The 17667-nt window shown below is 40.2% G+C and overlaps 1 protein-coding gene across 4 annotated transcripts in view; it reads left to right on the plus strand.

Annotated features, from left to right (window-relative positions):
* Positions 1-2850: 2850 nt before the first annotated feature.
* The window catches only part of NEMP2 (nuclear envelope integral membrane protein 2), a 37145-nt gene continuing 22328 nt past the window's right edge, over positions 2851-17667 (plus strand). For 3 of the 4 annotated variants that reach the window (XM_069070204.1, XM_069070208.1, XM_069070207.1), the window contains exon 1: positions 2851-2984. In XM_069070204.1, the coding sequence (XP_068926305.1) occupies positions 2858-2984 (127 nt within the window). In that variant the 5' untranslated portion in view covers positions 2851-2857. Of the gene's footprint in view, positions 2985-10962; positions 11017-17667 lie in introns of all 4 variants that reach the window. The other variant, XM_069070206.1, reaches the window with a different exon arrangement.

Here is a 17667-nt window from a genome sequence, read left to right on the forward strand (position 1 = left end):
ATTGCTATTGGTGAGGAACTTGGGAGAAAGAGGTTTCCGAGGTGAGTGACACAATTAATCAATCAACAACAGTTATTATGCACCTGCTAGGTGCCAGGCACTGGGGAATGCAAAGACAAAAATCCTGGAAGTTTCTGACCTCAAGTAGGGGTCGGTATTAGAGAAGACAACACTTCTGTGCATATAAATACAAAATAAACACAATGTGGTTAGGCAGGGTACTAGCTGGGGCTGGCAGGACAGTGGGAAGTATTTCTATTAGTGCCTCAGGAAAAGTTATGTTACAGTGATGCTTGAATTGAGTATTGAAGTGAGGAGGGAATCTGTGAGGCAGGAGGAAGGGCATTCTTGATCCGAGGCACAGCTAGTACTAAATCATTAAGACAGGAAATGGAGGCCTAAGTGTGAGGAAGACAGAGGACAGTTGGGCAGGGCTGTAGCTTACAGGAAAAGGGATGGTGTGTAAGGAAGCTGTGGGAAAGTTATATGTTATCAACAAACAAGCAGCAGAGGAAAAAAAGAATTATTTTTTAAGTAATTGGGTTTTTAAAAATAAGGACCTTTGACGCTAAAAGTTTTGCTGACCAGTAAATATCGTGCCTGGCAGTTAGGCAGCTCAGTGGATAGAGTGCTGGACCTGGAGTCAGGATGCCCTGAGTTCAACTCAGGTCTCAGACACGTACTAGCTATGTGATCTTGGACAAGTCACTTAACTGTGTTTGCCTCAGTTTCCTCAACTGTAAAATAAACTGGAGAAGGAAATGGCAAATGACTCCAGTATCTTTGCTAAGAAAACTCCAAATGAGGTCATGAAGAGTCAGACTTGAATGAAAAACAACTAAAAGAATATGCTCAAGATTTCCAATCTAGAAGTACTATACTAGTTTCTCAGTGCTTTGAGGAGGGGGAACCAAATCTTTTCTTTGTATTACCCATGCATGATGCTTAAATACTGTAAATAGTAAATGCTTGTTGAATAAATCTGTTCTGAGCAGGAAAAAAAAAAAACACCCACACTGCATAACTACTTCTAAAAGTTTTCACTGCTCAAAACTTAGTTTTTAAACTTTTGGCATTTAGCCTTATCCAAGATGATGTAATAATAAACATTGTACACTTAAACACTGTCTGAAATACATGTATTTTTTTTTTATTAACAGCCTATGGAGTAGTGGGATGATTCTATTCATTCTACTCTATTCATAATCCTTGACAAATATTTACTAGGCAAGCATCCACTATGTGAATGGCACTCTATCAAGCACTTTAAATATCCTTTCCTTATTTTTTGGTACACTGCCTTGCTGCCTCCCACTCTACTGCCATTCTAGGCACACCTCCATGAAAATGACTTTGTTTTTCAATGTATCACCTGTTTCTTTTTGCCATTATCCACTGTGATATCCTAATTCTAAAAATTATGTAAGTAAATATGGCTAGACTAAAAAGATACCACTCCAAGATATTATAAACACAGGAGAATAGCAATTGCATAAGAAAACTACTGCTCTGAAGCTAGCTTGTTATGTTATAATAGAAAGAGCACAGTATAGGCAATCAAGGGACCTAGGTTCAAATCCTGGAAATATCATTTTACTATACATGTATGACCCTGGGCAAGTCACTACACCTCTAATCCCCAATTCGGGAATTAGACCAGTCTTCTTATACTTTACTGCCCATCACATATTCTTCAATCCACTACTCCTACCCTCCTGGCTGTTCCATGAGCAGGACCTTCCCATTTCTCAGTTTCTTGCATTCTGTCTGGCTGCCTTCCTATGCCTAGAACACTTCCTCTCAATTGACCTCCAGGGCTTCAAGTCCCAAGCCTTCACCAAGCCCTTAGCATTCAGGGTCTTCCCTTTTAAAACTGTTCCCTATTTAACCTGTATAGAATTTGCTTTGTATAGAAGTTTGAATGTTGTCTTCCCCATCAGACTGTAAACTCTGTGAGGACAGGGATTGTCTTTTGCCTCTTTTTTTTAATCCATAACGCTTGACACAGTAATAATTCAACCTATGTTTAGTAAGCTCTGGTGCTTGATTACTATTAAGCTCCAAGGAGCTTAATAAATGTTGACTGATTGATGAGCTTTAAGTTCTATTGAATTCTAAATACACGATTGTATATTGAGGTATAGCAGGAAAAAACAAAACAAAACAAAAACGGCTTGAAGGTTTTATTGAGGAACAAGAAAGCCAGCACAAAATATAAAAGCCGCATATCCTAATGGGTGGAAATAAGCCTCCACGCGGTGCCAGGGTGCTCACAGCCCCGTTAGCACATTCCAACTCTGAGGGTGAATGTCCGGGGGTAGTCTCTGGTGGAGTCACTTTAGGGCTCTCTCTTAGTGACTACAAGAGGTTGAGGCTCTCTGGGCCACATCCAGGCACTGCTTTCGGCGGCCAGAACAAGCCCGGGAAAGCAAGCAGTCGGCAGCCCAGGACCCCGGCGGGCCCTGCGCTGCTCGCTGTGGGACCAGCTCTGGTCCAGCCTGAGCCTTGGGTCTTGATCTTGGTAAAGGGCGGTGGACTTCCCGGGGGCTGTTACCGGGCCAGTACGGCCAGAAAAGCCAGGGGCCAGGGGAGGAGGTGTAGACACCCGCAAGGGAAGGTAAAAAGGGCAAGACAGCAGCCGCTACAGCTGCGGCTGCTGATGGGCGCGGCCAGGGCGGGGCGGACCAGGCGCTGCAGTCTCCCCGTGGGGCTCACTCTGTAGCCCCCTCCCCAACCAGTTCCTCCCCTTTACTTCCGCTGCACCACACGGGGGTAGTGGCTCTTCGAGTACGGAAGCAAAATGCGAGCCTGGGGCTGAGTAGAGGAGGAGGAGGAGGCGGCGGCCTCGCGGCGCAGGATGCGGCGGCGCTCCAAGCCGCAGCTGCAGCCCTCCCTAGGCCAGTGGCTGCGGCTGCTCTGGCTGCAGCCGCTGGCCTTCCTCCCCTTGGGCCTGGTGCAAGGGGAGGAGGTGGCAGCGTTATCAGGTAAACCGTACAATCTTGCTCGTTCTCCCGCGCTTTTCTGACCTTGTTTCCCTTTTTTTTCCTTCCGCGCAAGGAGGTTTCAGCAGTTGTGCGCCTGCCCCAACCGTGGGAGGGGAATTTGTTCTCCCAGTGGAAGCCCAGCCCCTGGCACCCAGACTTCTGGAGGCGGGCCGGTCTGGTCTAGTTCTTTCTCTCCTCCCCCACTTCGTCAGTTTCCCTTATGTAAGTGACCTCAGCCAGATGTGTTGGAACACCTGACACGGGTAGAAGGCAGGGTGCAGCTCTCTTTTATTTTCTCTCCTTCCCAGCCTGCAGCCACACGCACCACCCTTACACCTTCCAGCTCTTACATGGCTTCTCAGCCCCTTTTCTGTATGTACCATTTCTCACGAGCCGGTTTTTTGTTTCCCTTCTAACTCAAAGGTCTGGACTCATCTTGCCAAATGTGGTGTCTCCCTTATCAACAGTTTCACTGTATGAATGTATCTGAACCTTGGAGGCCTGGGTTCCAGGGACCTCACCGAAGCATGGAATAGGCTCCTGGCTCCCACCTAACGCCTCCTTAGAGCTTTCTTTGGCTCATGACCAGGGCGTGCAGAACTGAATAAATATCTGTCTTCTGAACGCCAGATGACTATCTGTAGTTGGGGCCTGCAAGGCTTCTAGCCCAGTTAGTTTTCGTTCGTACCCATGTCCCGGAAACCTCATTTTTTCCTTTTAACTTTCGACTGGGGGCAGTGCTCACCAGATTGATATTATTATCATCTCTGAGAATCATGTTTTTTTCATTGTGTGAGCTTCAGTTCCACCTTTGATTAAATTAAAAATTAATCACCACAAAATTAACCTTGTGAAGCTTCCTTAGGCCCCGATTTCTTCATCTTTAAAATGTGGGGGTTGAATTAAGTGATTATTAATACCATTTCCAGCTTCTTAAACTTTATTTTTTGGCGATTTATTATACTTTACTATTTCCCTAGAAACTCTCATCCCAAGAAATGGGGAGCATGGAGGCCTCCACAAAGCTTCCTTATACCCCGTTTGGGGAGAAGCCAGTCATTTAAAGGGGAGGAACTAGTGGTTGGCTCTCTGTAGAGAACAGAAACTTCAGGTGGAGAACCACCCAAGATTTTCAGCCAATAGGTGGAGCCCCTAGAACTTTGAAGTACATTCTTGAGAGGTCCTGAATTTCATCTGTGAAATTGACGCTGTCAGTTTCCATTTCTTAAACCACACAAACTTTTTTTCATTGACATCTCTGAACTAAGGAAGTCTGTTCTTGAAATTAAAAGCAGATCTCTGGGCATATCAGTGCATATGATAATTACAATCCCAATTTCATATTTCCTATAATAGATCCTCTGGAGAAATAAAAAATATCTAAAGACATCTGTTTAAGCAGGTCAGAGAGAAATCATAGAGATTGGGAAATATAATTTAGTGTGAATTGATCCCATTTGCCCTCTCGATGCTTCAACCCATTCCATCTCGCCTTAATAGGGACAAAAGACAAGCAAGCTCTTATCCCAGAGTGAAACCTTCTCTACCCTGTAAAGAAATCAAAACAGTTAAAAGTGCAGTTTGACGATCATTAGATTTATTAGATTTTTTGTCTTGGTCATGTTTTGATATACCTGTTTTACACACAAAAGAAATTTAAATTTTATGGAGGTACTTTACTAAATCATCTGAAGAAGCAGGCTCCAGGACTGATCTTGGAGTCACAGGACAGACCTGCATTCAAGACCTGGCTTTGACACAGTAGCTATAGGATCATGGGCAAATCACTTAACTTCTTGGTTAAGACAGTGACTGGAGGAGAGAGTGAGGCTGAGGACTTTACAAAGTTCTGCGCCACTCATATCCAGTTCATGTACAAGTCAAGACATCACCTTCCTGATGTCATTGGTCCTCTTTGAGAAGGAAGAATGAACAGCAACAACAAATTACATAGGAGATGCTTCTGAGTTGCTGATTCAGTGGAGTGAGTTTACAACTGGTGTTCTCTATTACACCCATAAAACTGATTTCTTTACCAAAAAACTCTGAAAAAAAAATTTTGGGGGGGAGGTGTGTAGTTTTAAGGTTGTCTAAGACTTGGAAAGGATTGTCTTTTTTTTTAAAAAGATAACCAAAACAACATATTACTTCTGGAGTTTTGACTGAATATCTGTTATTTTGAATATAAGAAATAGAATAGTACTAAATAGAATCCTATGTTGAGAGCTGGAAGGGACATTAGAGTCCAGTCAAACCAACCTTCCTCATTTTATTCATGAGGAAACTGAGGCACAAGGAGGTTAAATCAAGACATCAATAAGTATTTATGTTTGTTGACGCACCTACTGTGAGTCAGGCACCGTGCTAAGAGGTAGAGATACAAAGAAAGACAAAAACCAGTCCCAGCTCCCGAGGAACTCACAGTTTAATAGGGGAGACAGACATACATGTATGCAATATAGACAGGATAATAGAGATGATTATTGGGGATCCTCTCAGTGGAACATTACTAGCATTAAGGTAGATCAGAGAAGTCTTCTTATAAAAAGTTAGGTTTTAGTTGAGACTTGAGAGAAGCCAGGAGATGGAAATAAGCAGGTAGAGTTCTCCAGGCATAGAGTACAGCCACAGAAAAGGCAAGGAGTCCTGAGGTCCAGCATAGTGTGGGAGGACCAGTAGACCAGGAGGCCAGTGTCACTGGATCTCAGAGTATGTAGAGGGGAGTAAGGTCTAAAAAGCCTGGAAAGGTAGAAGGGGACAACTTATAAAGGGCTTTAAAAACCAAAGAGAAGATTTTATATTTGATTCTGGGGGGAATAGGGGGTTATTATACTTGACCTTTGCTTTAGGAAGATCAGTTTGGCAGCTGAGCGGAGGATAGACTGGAATGGGAGAGACAGACCAGAAGGGTATTGCAATAGTCTGGGCTTGAGGTAATGGGGACCTGCACCAGGCTGATGGTAGTATCAGTGGAAAGAAGGGAGTGTATACAAGAGATGGGAAGGTAAAATCAACAGGACTTGACTACTGATTGGATATGGGTCATAAGAAAGAGTGTGAAGAGTTGAGGTTTTGAGCCTGGTGATTAGAAGGTTAAAGTGACTTCTAAGGGTCACACAGCTTGAACCCAGGTCTTTCTGACTCCAATTTCAGTGCTATTACTGCCTTTAAAATTAAGAAAGTGCTTATGGGGGAGGAATAATCGTTTATTAATTGGTTCATGAGATCTGTTTTTGAAAAAATTACATGAATCATACAGAAATGATTTCAGGAGGACCTTCATGTTTGAAGAAGATCTGAAATAAAAAATTTAACAATGAAATTAATTATATCTATTTTGGAAGTTTGTATTTATGTGGGATGTTCTTAAACTGAGGTATACCTATACAAACAAAGAATCAGCTCTTAAGTAAGACTTAATGTAAATCTTGAGTAACACTTAATGAAAGGATAGCCAGAGAACTAAGTCAGAGGATAAGATGTGCATTACTCCATGGTTGATCAGACATTCCAACATGGTGTGAAAAGAACATTGGATTTGGACAAAGAGAACTTGGGTTTGAACCCCATCTCTGCTACTTACTCCTACAACCAATATGGCCTCTGACAAGCTCATTAAGCCTTTCTTGTGTCTTGGTTTCCTCAGGTACCTTCCATGTCTAAATGATCTGCTCTCTGATGTGGACTTCCTAGGACAAAACATCATAAGGATAGCATCTAGGGCTGTTCCACGTAGGAATATTGTAACCACTTTGAAGTGAAAATGCCATTCTTGGATCCTACAAGATAAGGCAAAGACAAGATTTCCCCAGATCTTTTGAAAGGATCAGATTGTGAGAGTCACACAGATGAGGGTAGAAAATAAAGGATATGGCATCACTAGTCTCAATACCAAAGGGAAGTTGTGCTGATTCTTATCAGACTTGACATGCTTCTAATCCAATGGTCATTTTCTTTTTTAAATTATTTTTTACCTCTGTTTTATTTTTAAAATTTGTGTTATTTATGCTTTGCTCCTCAAACATATCAAATAAGCTATCCCATTTAACCAAGAAAAACAGTTACTGATTGTGTTTACAACATTCCAGACCTACAGAGGCAGCTGGGTAGGGCAGTGGATAGAGTGTGCTAGGCTTGGAGTCAGGAACACCACTAGGTAGCTCATTTGACCTCTCTTAGCCTCAGTTTTCCTCATCTGTAAAATGGAGATCTTAATAGCATTATAACCCCGTAAGCGTTATTGTGAATAGCAAGTGAGATAATATTTGTAAAGTGCTTAGCACAATGGTTAGCACAAAAGTAGATGCTTAATGGCTTGTTCCTTTTCATGCTTCCTAGAGTCCCCCAGCTCTCTGCAGAGAAGAAAGAAATGCTTTTTCATCTCCCAGTGATCATTTCATAGCATAGAAGTATTTGACTCAGAATACAAAGCAGTTTTAAAAACTGTCCTCAGGCACAACTTCCATTCGTACATTAAAATCATATGAAACTATGACAGATGTGCCTATGGAGATAACCTTGTTCAGTGATCCATTCAGTACGGACGCTATATATTCACCTAAGGAGTCCACCACTGACATGGCAAATGCCCAGCCTGAAGACCAAATGAAAAATTCCCTAGTTTTTTACTTTTCTTTTTAAACTTTTAATTGACGTATCTTGGTTTTATATTACCTACATTCTCCAATATATTTCTCCCTCTTCCTCTTCTCAGAGAACCATCCTTTGTTAAAGAGTATTTTAAGAAGAGGAAATTTAAAAAAAATTCAGAAAAACTAACAAATCAAGTCTGACATTATACACTGTGTTCCATTTAGTAATCCTCACCACTTCCAAAAAAAGGTACATTTTCATATTTCTCCCTTAGAGCCAATCTTGATCGTTAAAATTCCCCAATATTCTGTCTCACTTATTTTGCTGTTTTTTTCCATTTAGTATGTTGTAATTATTGCAAATATTGTTTTCACATTCTGCTTACTTCACTTTGCATTCATTCATATAAGCCTTCCCATGTCGTTCTTTCATCATGCTCCCATTTGGGGGGTTTTCTTGGCAAAGATACTTGAGTGGTTTGCTATTTCCTTCTCCAGCTCATTTTACAGATGAAGAAACTGAGGCCAACAGGGTTAAGTGACTTGCCTAGGGTCACATAGCTAGTGTCTGAGGCCAGAGTTGAACTCAGAAAGATGAGTTTTCCTGACTCCAGACTCTAGCACTGTACTATCTAGCTAGCTGCCCTTCCCATACTTCTCTGCATTCATTTCTGTCAGCAAAATAATATCCCATTACCTCCATATGCCAAAGTTATGTAGTTATTCTCCAATTTGTTTAGTTATTCCTCAGATCTTATAAGCATCTACTTTGTTTCCATTTCTTTGATATGACAAGAATTGCTTCTATAACTATTTTGTTGTATGTGGAACTTTTTTTTTCTCATTGATTTCCTTGAGATATATGTCAAACAGTAGTATCTGTGAGCCAAGGGGTATGAGCATTCTTAACATTGTTCCATATCGTTTTCCAGAAATATTAGACTAATTCATAGTTCCATCAACAGGGTGTGTATTATTGGACCTGTCTTTACACTATTCTTCCAACAGTGATTATTTCCAGATATTATTGTCTTTGCCAGTTTGCTAAGGGTAAAGTGAAATCTTAGAGTTGTTTTTATTTGCAGTTCTTTTGAGAACTCTTCATTCATATAATCCTTTGACCAAGGAATTGACTTGGGAATAGTTTTTGGCTTTATATATTTGTTTTAATCCCCTGTATTTCTTGGGTGTTAGACCCCCATAAAGTATATTTGATGCTAAGATATTTTCCCAGCTGTCCCCTTCCCTTCTCATCCTAGTTGCATAAATTTTGTTTGCGCAAAAGCTTTTCAGTTTTGTAAAATTGACTTTATTTTTAGTCATGATTTCTACCCACTATTTGGTTAAAAACTCTCTCTTTAGCCATAGCTATGTAAGTCACCTGATCTGCTTTTTTATCATCTGACATTTAATATCCTAATCATGTATCCAAATTTGAGCTTGGAGTGATAAACACATTCATATACACACATAGAGTGTGTAAGGTGCTGGTCTAAACCTAATTTCTGCTGGACTGCTTCCAGTTTGAGAAGTTCTCATTAAATATACTTCCTCAAGTAATTTCTGTTCCTGAATTTACTTAATGTCTTTCAGGGGTTTTAGTTCATGATGCATCAGTCCTTCCACCTGCATTTCCTTCTAATTCTTTTAGTTCCACTTAAATTTTTATCCCCTTATGTTCTTTCTTATGATCATCCCTTTCTTGTTCTTTTATTATATAATGCTTTTTAAAACAATGACCTCTAGCCATGAAATTATTCATTTCATTACTGTCTTCCCATCATAGTTGTACTTGTTTACTTTCTTATGTTCTTGTTTAGAGTGTTTTTAAGTGACTCTGGTTATATCTGTTTGCTAATTTTTTTTTATTTACAAGAATACTTCAAATGTGCTTCCCTTTTGTTGAATTTCCATCTTTTGTCACTATTAAGTTCAGGTTTACAAGGAATGTCATTTGGGTTGTGTCATAAGTTCCTTTGCCATTTAGTATTTACTATTCCATTCCTTTCTGAGATTTCTTGTGAAGGCAGAATAATCTTATATTATTTGAGGGTTGTTTTTTTTCCTCTTCGTAATTGAAGATCTTTCTCTTGGCCTCTCGCAAAATTTGTTGTTAATTGTTGAAATTATTAACCACTAACTACTGAGGAGTTTAAAGTGATTGTTTTGGTTTTGTTTTTCCTGGCAGTTCACTATAGATGCTCTCATTCCATGCCTTGTTATCCATGTTCAGAAGTTCTGGGTGGTTTTCTTGTATATTTTTCTTGCAGTGTGGTATTTGATGTTGGTTCTGTTTTTCAATTTATCATAGGACCTTAAATCTAGAGCCGGCAGAGATCTTAGAGACTATCTAGCCCAACAATCTCATTTTGTAGATAAGGAAACCGAGACCCGAAAGTTAAATGCCTTGCCCATGTTCATACAGACAATAAGCATCAGAAATATGAATGAACCCAAGTCCTCTGACTCCAGATTATGATTCTTAACTTGTCTCTGCTCATCTTCAAGGTCAGCATAAGATTCATGTATAGAGCGACCTTACTAGTGTCAGAAAGACCTGAGTTCAAACATGACTTCAGACGCTTACTAGCTATGTGCCCCTGGACAAGTCACTTAACCTTTAATTGCCTCAGTTTTCTTAACTGTAAAATGAGGATAATAATAGAACATATATTCCAGGGTTGTTGTCAGGATCAAATGAGATAATATTTGTAAAGCAATCTCAAAAGTGTTATAGAAATGCTAGTTATTATTACCATTGTTATTATTCTTGGTGGTGGGAAAGAGAGAAATGAAGGGGCTTAGAGAAAGTGACTTCTCTGAAGACTTGTCGATCATGTCACCGGCTTCCCTATTTATTAATTGCCGGGTTCTACAAATACTTATATTAGCAAATGTCATTGCACCTTGAACTCTGGAAAGCCACAAAGTTTTCTCAGTGAAATCCCTAACAGTGCAAGATTGATCTATGTGTGTAACCTAGAATGAAAAAGCAAATGGAAAAACTCAGATTGCCCAGGCTCTGGTATTTATCCAGAGGAGCAAACAACTCTCTGAATTAGTCAACCGGTGTGTATGTTTTAAAAGTAACTGAACTGTCCATACCCTTTGACCCAGTCACCCAGCTCCTGGGCAAGGAGGTCAGTTACAACTCTGCAAATAACAAAGTATTCATCACTGCATTATCATTTTTGCAACATTCAAAAACTGGAAACCAGTCAATTAATAAGCATTCATTAAGGACTTATTAATCATGGACAGAGGGAGCATTATTAACTTTATTGTTCAGTCGTTTTTCAGTTTTTTCTATCTGTGACCCCATTTGGGGTTTTCTTGGCAAAGATACTGGCATCATTTGCCATTTCTTTCTCCCACTGATTTTACAGATGAGGAAACTGACGCAGACTGTGTTAAGTGACTTTTCCAGGAGCACAAAGCTAGTAAGTATCAGAGGCAAGATTTGAACTCAGGAAGATGACTCTTCCTGACTCCAGGACTGGCCCTCTATCCACTGTACCTCCTAGCTGCCCTACCAGCTAGAGAATGACTAAACAAATTGTATTTAAATGAAGTGGAATATTATTGTGCTACATGTAAGGAATGACAAATATGAGGAAATCAGAGAGACTTTATACGTGTTTATGCAGAGTGAAGAGAATAGATCCAAGTGAACAGTATGCACAGTGACTACAGTAATATAAGTGAAAATGACACAAAAATGCTGTGGATTAACTGCAGTGACTTATTTTAGTCCAAGTATAAAAAGGAGGGGATGAAGCTTAGCTGATGAAGTGTGGGCGTGGAATCACAGAGCTATGAGGTCATATACCACCTTAGACACTTACTGGCTGTGTGACCTTGGGCAAGTCTGTTACCTTTCCAAGCCTTAGTTTCTCCATTTGTAGAATGAAGGCGTTAGACTCATAGGTTTCTAAGCTGTCTTCCAGTGCAAACTCTATTATTTTATGATCCCTATGGAGTAGACGGATTTTGGTCACACAAGGATGCATATACTTCCAGGTATGATGGCTTTGTTGATTAGGCTTTGGATGCTTCAGTAATGGGGAAGCATATCTGGAAATAATTTTAAATTTTTTTAAAGGGGGAATAAATGAAAGTTAATAATGAGCAAAAAAATGTATATCTTGGCTTGGCACTTAAAATAAGCAGTAAGCTGGGCCCAGAAATGAGTAGGAAGAAGAGATTGGTTTAAAACTCATTTGGGAATTTGTGTGGTGCTGCCAGTGAGCTCAGACTGCTGGCTGCTGCAAAAGCCCATCTCGTTAGCACGAGCCATCCCCCCACCCCATACCATATAGCTCCGAATCATGGAACACCAAGTTCTCAGAAGAATTGAAATTATAATTAAACCAAAGGTCAATAGAAATACACATAGTGGGAGTGAGAAGGCTGCAGCATGTTGCTAACAATGACTTCTTGGGAGAAGTGGTATAAAAGGCATTATTGAGTAAGTGTGAGGAATTTAGGTTAAATGAGGCATTCCTTAAAATAATGGAACAGTTGTTTTGAAGGTAAAGCTTCTGAAGAGGTAAAAGGGAATCCTCATCTCTGTTTGGGCAGGGTGGGGAGGAGAATGTGACAGAAGGAAGGGATAACCTTGGAAGCACCATAGATATGAGGTTCTCTCGCCCAGGTTAGAGATGGACCGTTTGAAGAGGAAGCAGCTTCTTCTTTCTGTAATGATGTAGATTCAGGTGCTTTGAAGAGAAGAGAAAAGTCTCCAATATTAGTCCAAAGAAAAAGAAGCAAGGCTTGGTATTTCGCAACTTCCTGCTGAGGGCTGTTAAAACAGCCGTAATATAGAACTGATGTAAACAACAGGCAGGAATGTAGTCTTCCCAAAACATTGTAGAATCACAGATTTACAACTAAAAGAGCCGTTAGAGGCCATTTAGTCTAAATCTCTCATCATACAGACGAAGAGACTGAGAGCAGAGAGCTTTTCAGGGTCTGGGTAGATGTTACAGTTAGTGTACCCACTTCTGATGATTCCTGCAGGAACAAATGATATCACCAGCAGTGATCTCACAACCAGTGCTAGGAGTTGTGAAGTCCTGGGCAAGACGTTTCAGACCTTTGGAGTACGAATGGCCTTGTCATCACTGCACCTCATTAAAAGAGCAGGCTTTTAGTAGGGTGCATCTGAGGTAGCACATTAAGAAAACAGAACCAGAGAATGGAACTTTTGGACTTCACCTTTTGGATAGAAGAAATTATTAGCTCTTATGTAAGGATGGAGTGTATCTAATGAGGACAAATAAAAATATGTTTGGATGAGTATGGCCAATTAATCAAGATAGATTTAAATCATAAAGGAGAAGAAAAGGGAGAAAACTGTACGTATATGTGAGTACGTGTGTATATATCCACCTACCAGATACTACACAGAGTAAAAATTATAGCATAGGAGGAAATGAGCAGAGAGGATCAGTAATTTACAGAGAAGTGAACCAGAGATCTTAATGAAATTTTAAATTAATAAAGTTAATAAATTAAAATTAAAGTAAATAAATTTAAATTAATGAAGTTAAATACTGGATAGGATCACAGATTTAGAGCTGGAACCATAAAGGCCATCTAGTCCTGGCCCCTCATCTTAGAGTTGAAGAAACTGAGACTTAGTTTAAATAACATGCCAGTCACATGGCTGGTAAGTGCCAGAGGAAACAGTTTTTGAACTCAACTCTTCCGGATTCCAAATGTAGCACGATTCACTCTGTTGCTGTCTCTAGCATGAAACTCATGACTGAAGTATCACTATAGAAAAAATTATTCTAAAGAAACAGTGGCATAGTATTATATAAGATAAACTTTTGAGTCAGTACAAGAATTAGAGGGATAAATCATCCCAAAGATTTTTGTTAAGTTGGGGTTAGTGGAGAAACGATGATATCAAAATGGTGGGAACCTTGGGAGGAACGACTGTTCTGTGTTAGGGTTTGTGGTTGAGGAGCAAAGATGACCTGGCCATAGTCTAAAAAACTCTCTACATTTTGAGAAAATAGATTGAAAAGATTTTAAAGAAGAATATGACTGGGGTGGCTAAGTGGCGCAGTGAATAAAGCACTGGCCCTGGAGTCAGGAGGACCTGAGTTCAAATGCGGCCTCAGACACAACACAAAAACTAGCCATGTGACCTTGGGCAAGTCACTTAACCCCAATTGCCCTCCAAAAAGGAAAAGAAAAAAGAATATGACTTAAAATTACTACTAAATTATCTGAAAGGAATAAAAGCCATTTAAAATGAAATTCTGATGACACAAATTATTCCAGTTAAGAGGAAAGTGCAAAGATACCTCAACAAACTGATGAACATACATAGGAAATTTTTTGCCCAACTTCAGTTGTCTTTTTTTTTTTTAATGTGTATAGAAGGTAGCAACAGAAACAGGCAATGGAGTGGATACCATCCAGTAGCAGCATCTTTGCAGAGCACTCAGGAGTACTGAGGCTATAAATGTCATAGGCAATATCAAGGGCTTCTTGTTTTTTAAGCCATGTTAGATGCAAGAAAGTGGAGAACTAGAAAAACTGAGGTAGATGGGATGATGATAATAGATAACAGAGAATGCAGGCCTCCTGAGCTTATATTTTGCTTCTGCTTTCCTTGGAAAAGAACCTAGAAGGTCCTTCAGTAGGCAAACATCTGACTTTCCTCCTAGGTAAATGGATTAGGCAGGCAAGGGCTACAGAAGCTTAGGAAACACACATACACTATCCAAAAGGGGAATTGAATAGACAAAAGAAGCAGTGGCATAGTATTATATACTGAGAAAATATATTTTTGAAGTACAAGCACTTGTGGGTGAGACTCACCCTTAGATGGTGCACCAAGTATAGTATTAGACCTAGAGTCAGGAAGATCTGAGTTCAGATCGAGCTTCATAAACACTCGTTATTTTACTGTGTAACTCTGGAGAAATCCCTCATTCTCTGTTAGCTTCAGTATCTTCATCTGTAAAATGGATATAATAAAAGCACCTACCACCCAGGGTTGTCCTGAGAATAAAATATTTATAATATTTTGCAATAATATTACAAAAATTTTAGTGTTGATAATGTTAAAAATGGATAGCTAGGTGGCATAGTAGATAAGAGTGCCAGGCCTGGAATTAGGAAGATTCATCTTCTTGAATTCATATTCAGTCTTAGATACTTATTACCTAAACGTTACCTGGGGCAAGTCACTTAACCCTGTTTGCCTCAGTTTCCCCATCTGTCAAATGAGCTAGAGAAGGAAATGGCAAACTGCTACAATATCTTTGCCAAGAAAATTTCAAATGGAGTCATGAAGAGTCAGACATAATTGAAAAACAACTGAACACTAAATATTACAAATATTAACATAGGTCAGACCTGCATAACATATGGCCTGCAAGCTAGGTGGTATGTTGTGGGGGCCTGTTTTACATGAGAATTACATTTTCCGTGAACTACCTGAAATCCTTTGGTGGGCCACAGGCAGTGTGCATGCGGGCCCAGTGTTGTTCAGACCTTATATAGGTAATACTTACAAAGTGCTTTGCAAACTTTAAAGAGCTATATAAATGCTAGCCAAATAAATAATATAAATTTGTTTATAAAATCTCATACAGACATTTGGAAGCCAAGATGGCAGAGTAACAGTAAATTGCCATAATTTTCCCATATTCACCTCCAGACATCCATAAAATAGTGCCCCCAAACAAATCCTGGAAGAGCAGATTTAGCAAAAAGATGGAATGAAATAATCTTTGAGCCCAAGAAACTTGAAAGATTGGCAGGAAAAGTCTGTCTCAGGTAAAATGGGAGTGTAGCCTGGGATAGGAAGTGTCCCAGGAAGCCAGCAGCAAGCCCTACCTCAGCAAACCATCAGGAGATCCTGAGCCCCAGGGTGGTGGAGCAGGCAGTTTCCATCACCAGAACTCCCCCATGTGCCTCAGCATAGCTGAGGAATGGGTAGATTCCAGCTCCAGAACCACCACATACTTTAGCATATCCTTGGGCAACCAGGCAGCCTCCAGTGGCCAGATTCCCATGTGTTTCAGTGCACATTTCTGGGGAAATGCAAAAACACCGCACCAGCCTCAGTACATGCCAGACACCAGCATTAGGACCCCAACTTAGCACCAGGTAAGCTGCCAAATCACCTATTGCCTCCAGCAGTGCCAGATGACCCCCACCCCTTCCCTTCAGTGCAGAACCAGACATGAGAGTCCTCGGTGGGCCTCAGGGCAACATCAGTGCAGCACCAGGTAAACAGCCAAGACCTGCAGCCCCTGGCACAAGAAGTATGAGAGAGTGCCCCTTCCACCCTATGAGTAAAATGCAAATTTTTTAATAAAAGGAAAAGGCCAAAAAATATGAGCAAAACAAACAAACAAAAGTAATCTGACCACAGAAAGTTATTATAGTGACAGGGAAGATCTAGACAAACTCAAAAGAGAACAAAAATGGCAATACAACTGTGGGTGTTTTAACCACAAAGTAAAACAGAAAGTGGTCTCAAACCCAGGAAGAACTCATGGAAGAGCTCAAAAAGGATCTGAAACATCATTGAAGACAGTAGAAGAAAAATTGGGAAAAGAAATGAGAATGATGCAAGAGCATTATGGAAAAAAAAAGAGTCAGCAACTTGGAAAAAGAAAACAACTGCTTAAAAAGTAGAATTGGCCAAATGGAAAAGGAGATACAAAAATCCACTGAAGAAAACAACTCCTTAAAAGTTAGAATTGGGCAAGTGGAAGCTAATTGCTCTATGAGACATCAAGAATCAAACAAACAAATTCAAAAGAGTGAAAAAGTAGAAGAAAATGTAAAATGCCTGATTGGAAAAATCCAAGCAAGAAAGTGTCAGAATCATTGTAGTACTGGAAAGCTATGATCAAAAGGAGAACCTGGACAACATCTTTCAAGAAATTATCAAGGAAAGCTGGCCCCTCCTCCACCTCCTTTGCTGTATCTTCTTCCAATTCATGCCCTCTAGCTTTAGGTGTCCCACAAGGCTCTGTCCTGGGCCCTCTTCTTCCTCTATACTATTTCACTTGATGATCTCTTCTTCCTCTATACTATTTCACTTGATGATCTCATTAGTTCCTGTGGACTTAATTACCATCTCTATACTGAAGATTCTCAAGTCTTCTATCCTGCCCCAAGCTCTCTGCTGACCTCCAGTCTCCCATTTCCAGTTGCCTTTCAGATACCTCGAACTGGATGTTCAACAGACTAAACTAAACAGGTCCAAAACAGAACTCCCAGCCTTTCCCCCAAACCCTCCTCCCCTTCCCCCCATTATTGTTCAGGACAATACCATCATTCCAATCTCTTAGGCTCAAAACCTAGGTGTTATCCTTGACTCCTCCTCATCTACTATCCCTCCCATCCAATCTGTTGCCAAGATCTGTCAGTTTCACCTTTAAAACATCTCTCCAATAGGCCTCTTTCTCCTCTGACACTGGTTCTGCTCTGCTGCAGATAGTTTCCTGGTGGGTCTGCTGGAAGTCTCTCCCCACTCCAATCCATCCTCCATTCAACCATCAAAGTCATTTTCCTAAAGTATAGATCTGACTGTGTCACTCCCTACTTAGTAAACTCCCGTTTACCATTTCAAAATGCTTTGTTTGTCATTCAAAACCTTTCATAACCTAGCTCCCTTCTACCATTACAGTCATTTTACACCTAACACCTCACCATGTACTCTTTGATTCAGTGACACTAGTCTCTTTGCTGTTCGAGGAACAAAATATTCTATCTCTTGGCTCTGAGCATTTTCTCTGACTGTTGTCCCTGCCTAGATGTTCTCCTTGCTCATCTATATCTACTGGTTTCATTTAAGCCCTAAATAAATTACCATCTTTTACAGGATGCCTTTCCCAACCCTTCTAATTCAGTTGCCTTCCCTCTGTTAATTATTTTTTGTTTCTCCTGCATATAGCTTATTTGTATGCATTTGTTTGCTTGATATCTCCCTTGTTAGAATGTGTAGACTGTGACTTCCTTGAGGATATTGACTGTCTTTTGCCTCTTTTTGTGTGTGTGTCTTGTTTTTGGAGGGGGGAAAGTAAGGCAATTGCGGTTAAATGACTTGCCCA

Source organism: Petaurus breviceps, unplaced genomic scaffold (genome assembly GCF_028583685.1).
Source record: "Petaurus breviceps papuanus isolate PSGF00001 unplaced genomic scaffold, PetGlider_PUasm1.0 90804, whole genome shotgun sequence".
In the NCBI taxonomy this organism is placed as follows: Eukaryota; Metazoa; Chordata; class Mammalia; order Diprotodontia; family Petauridae; genus Petaurus; species Petaurus breviceps.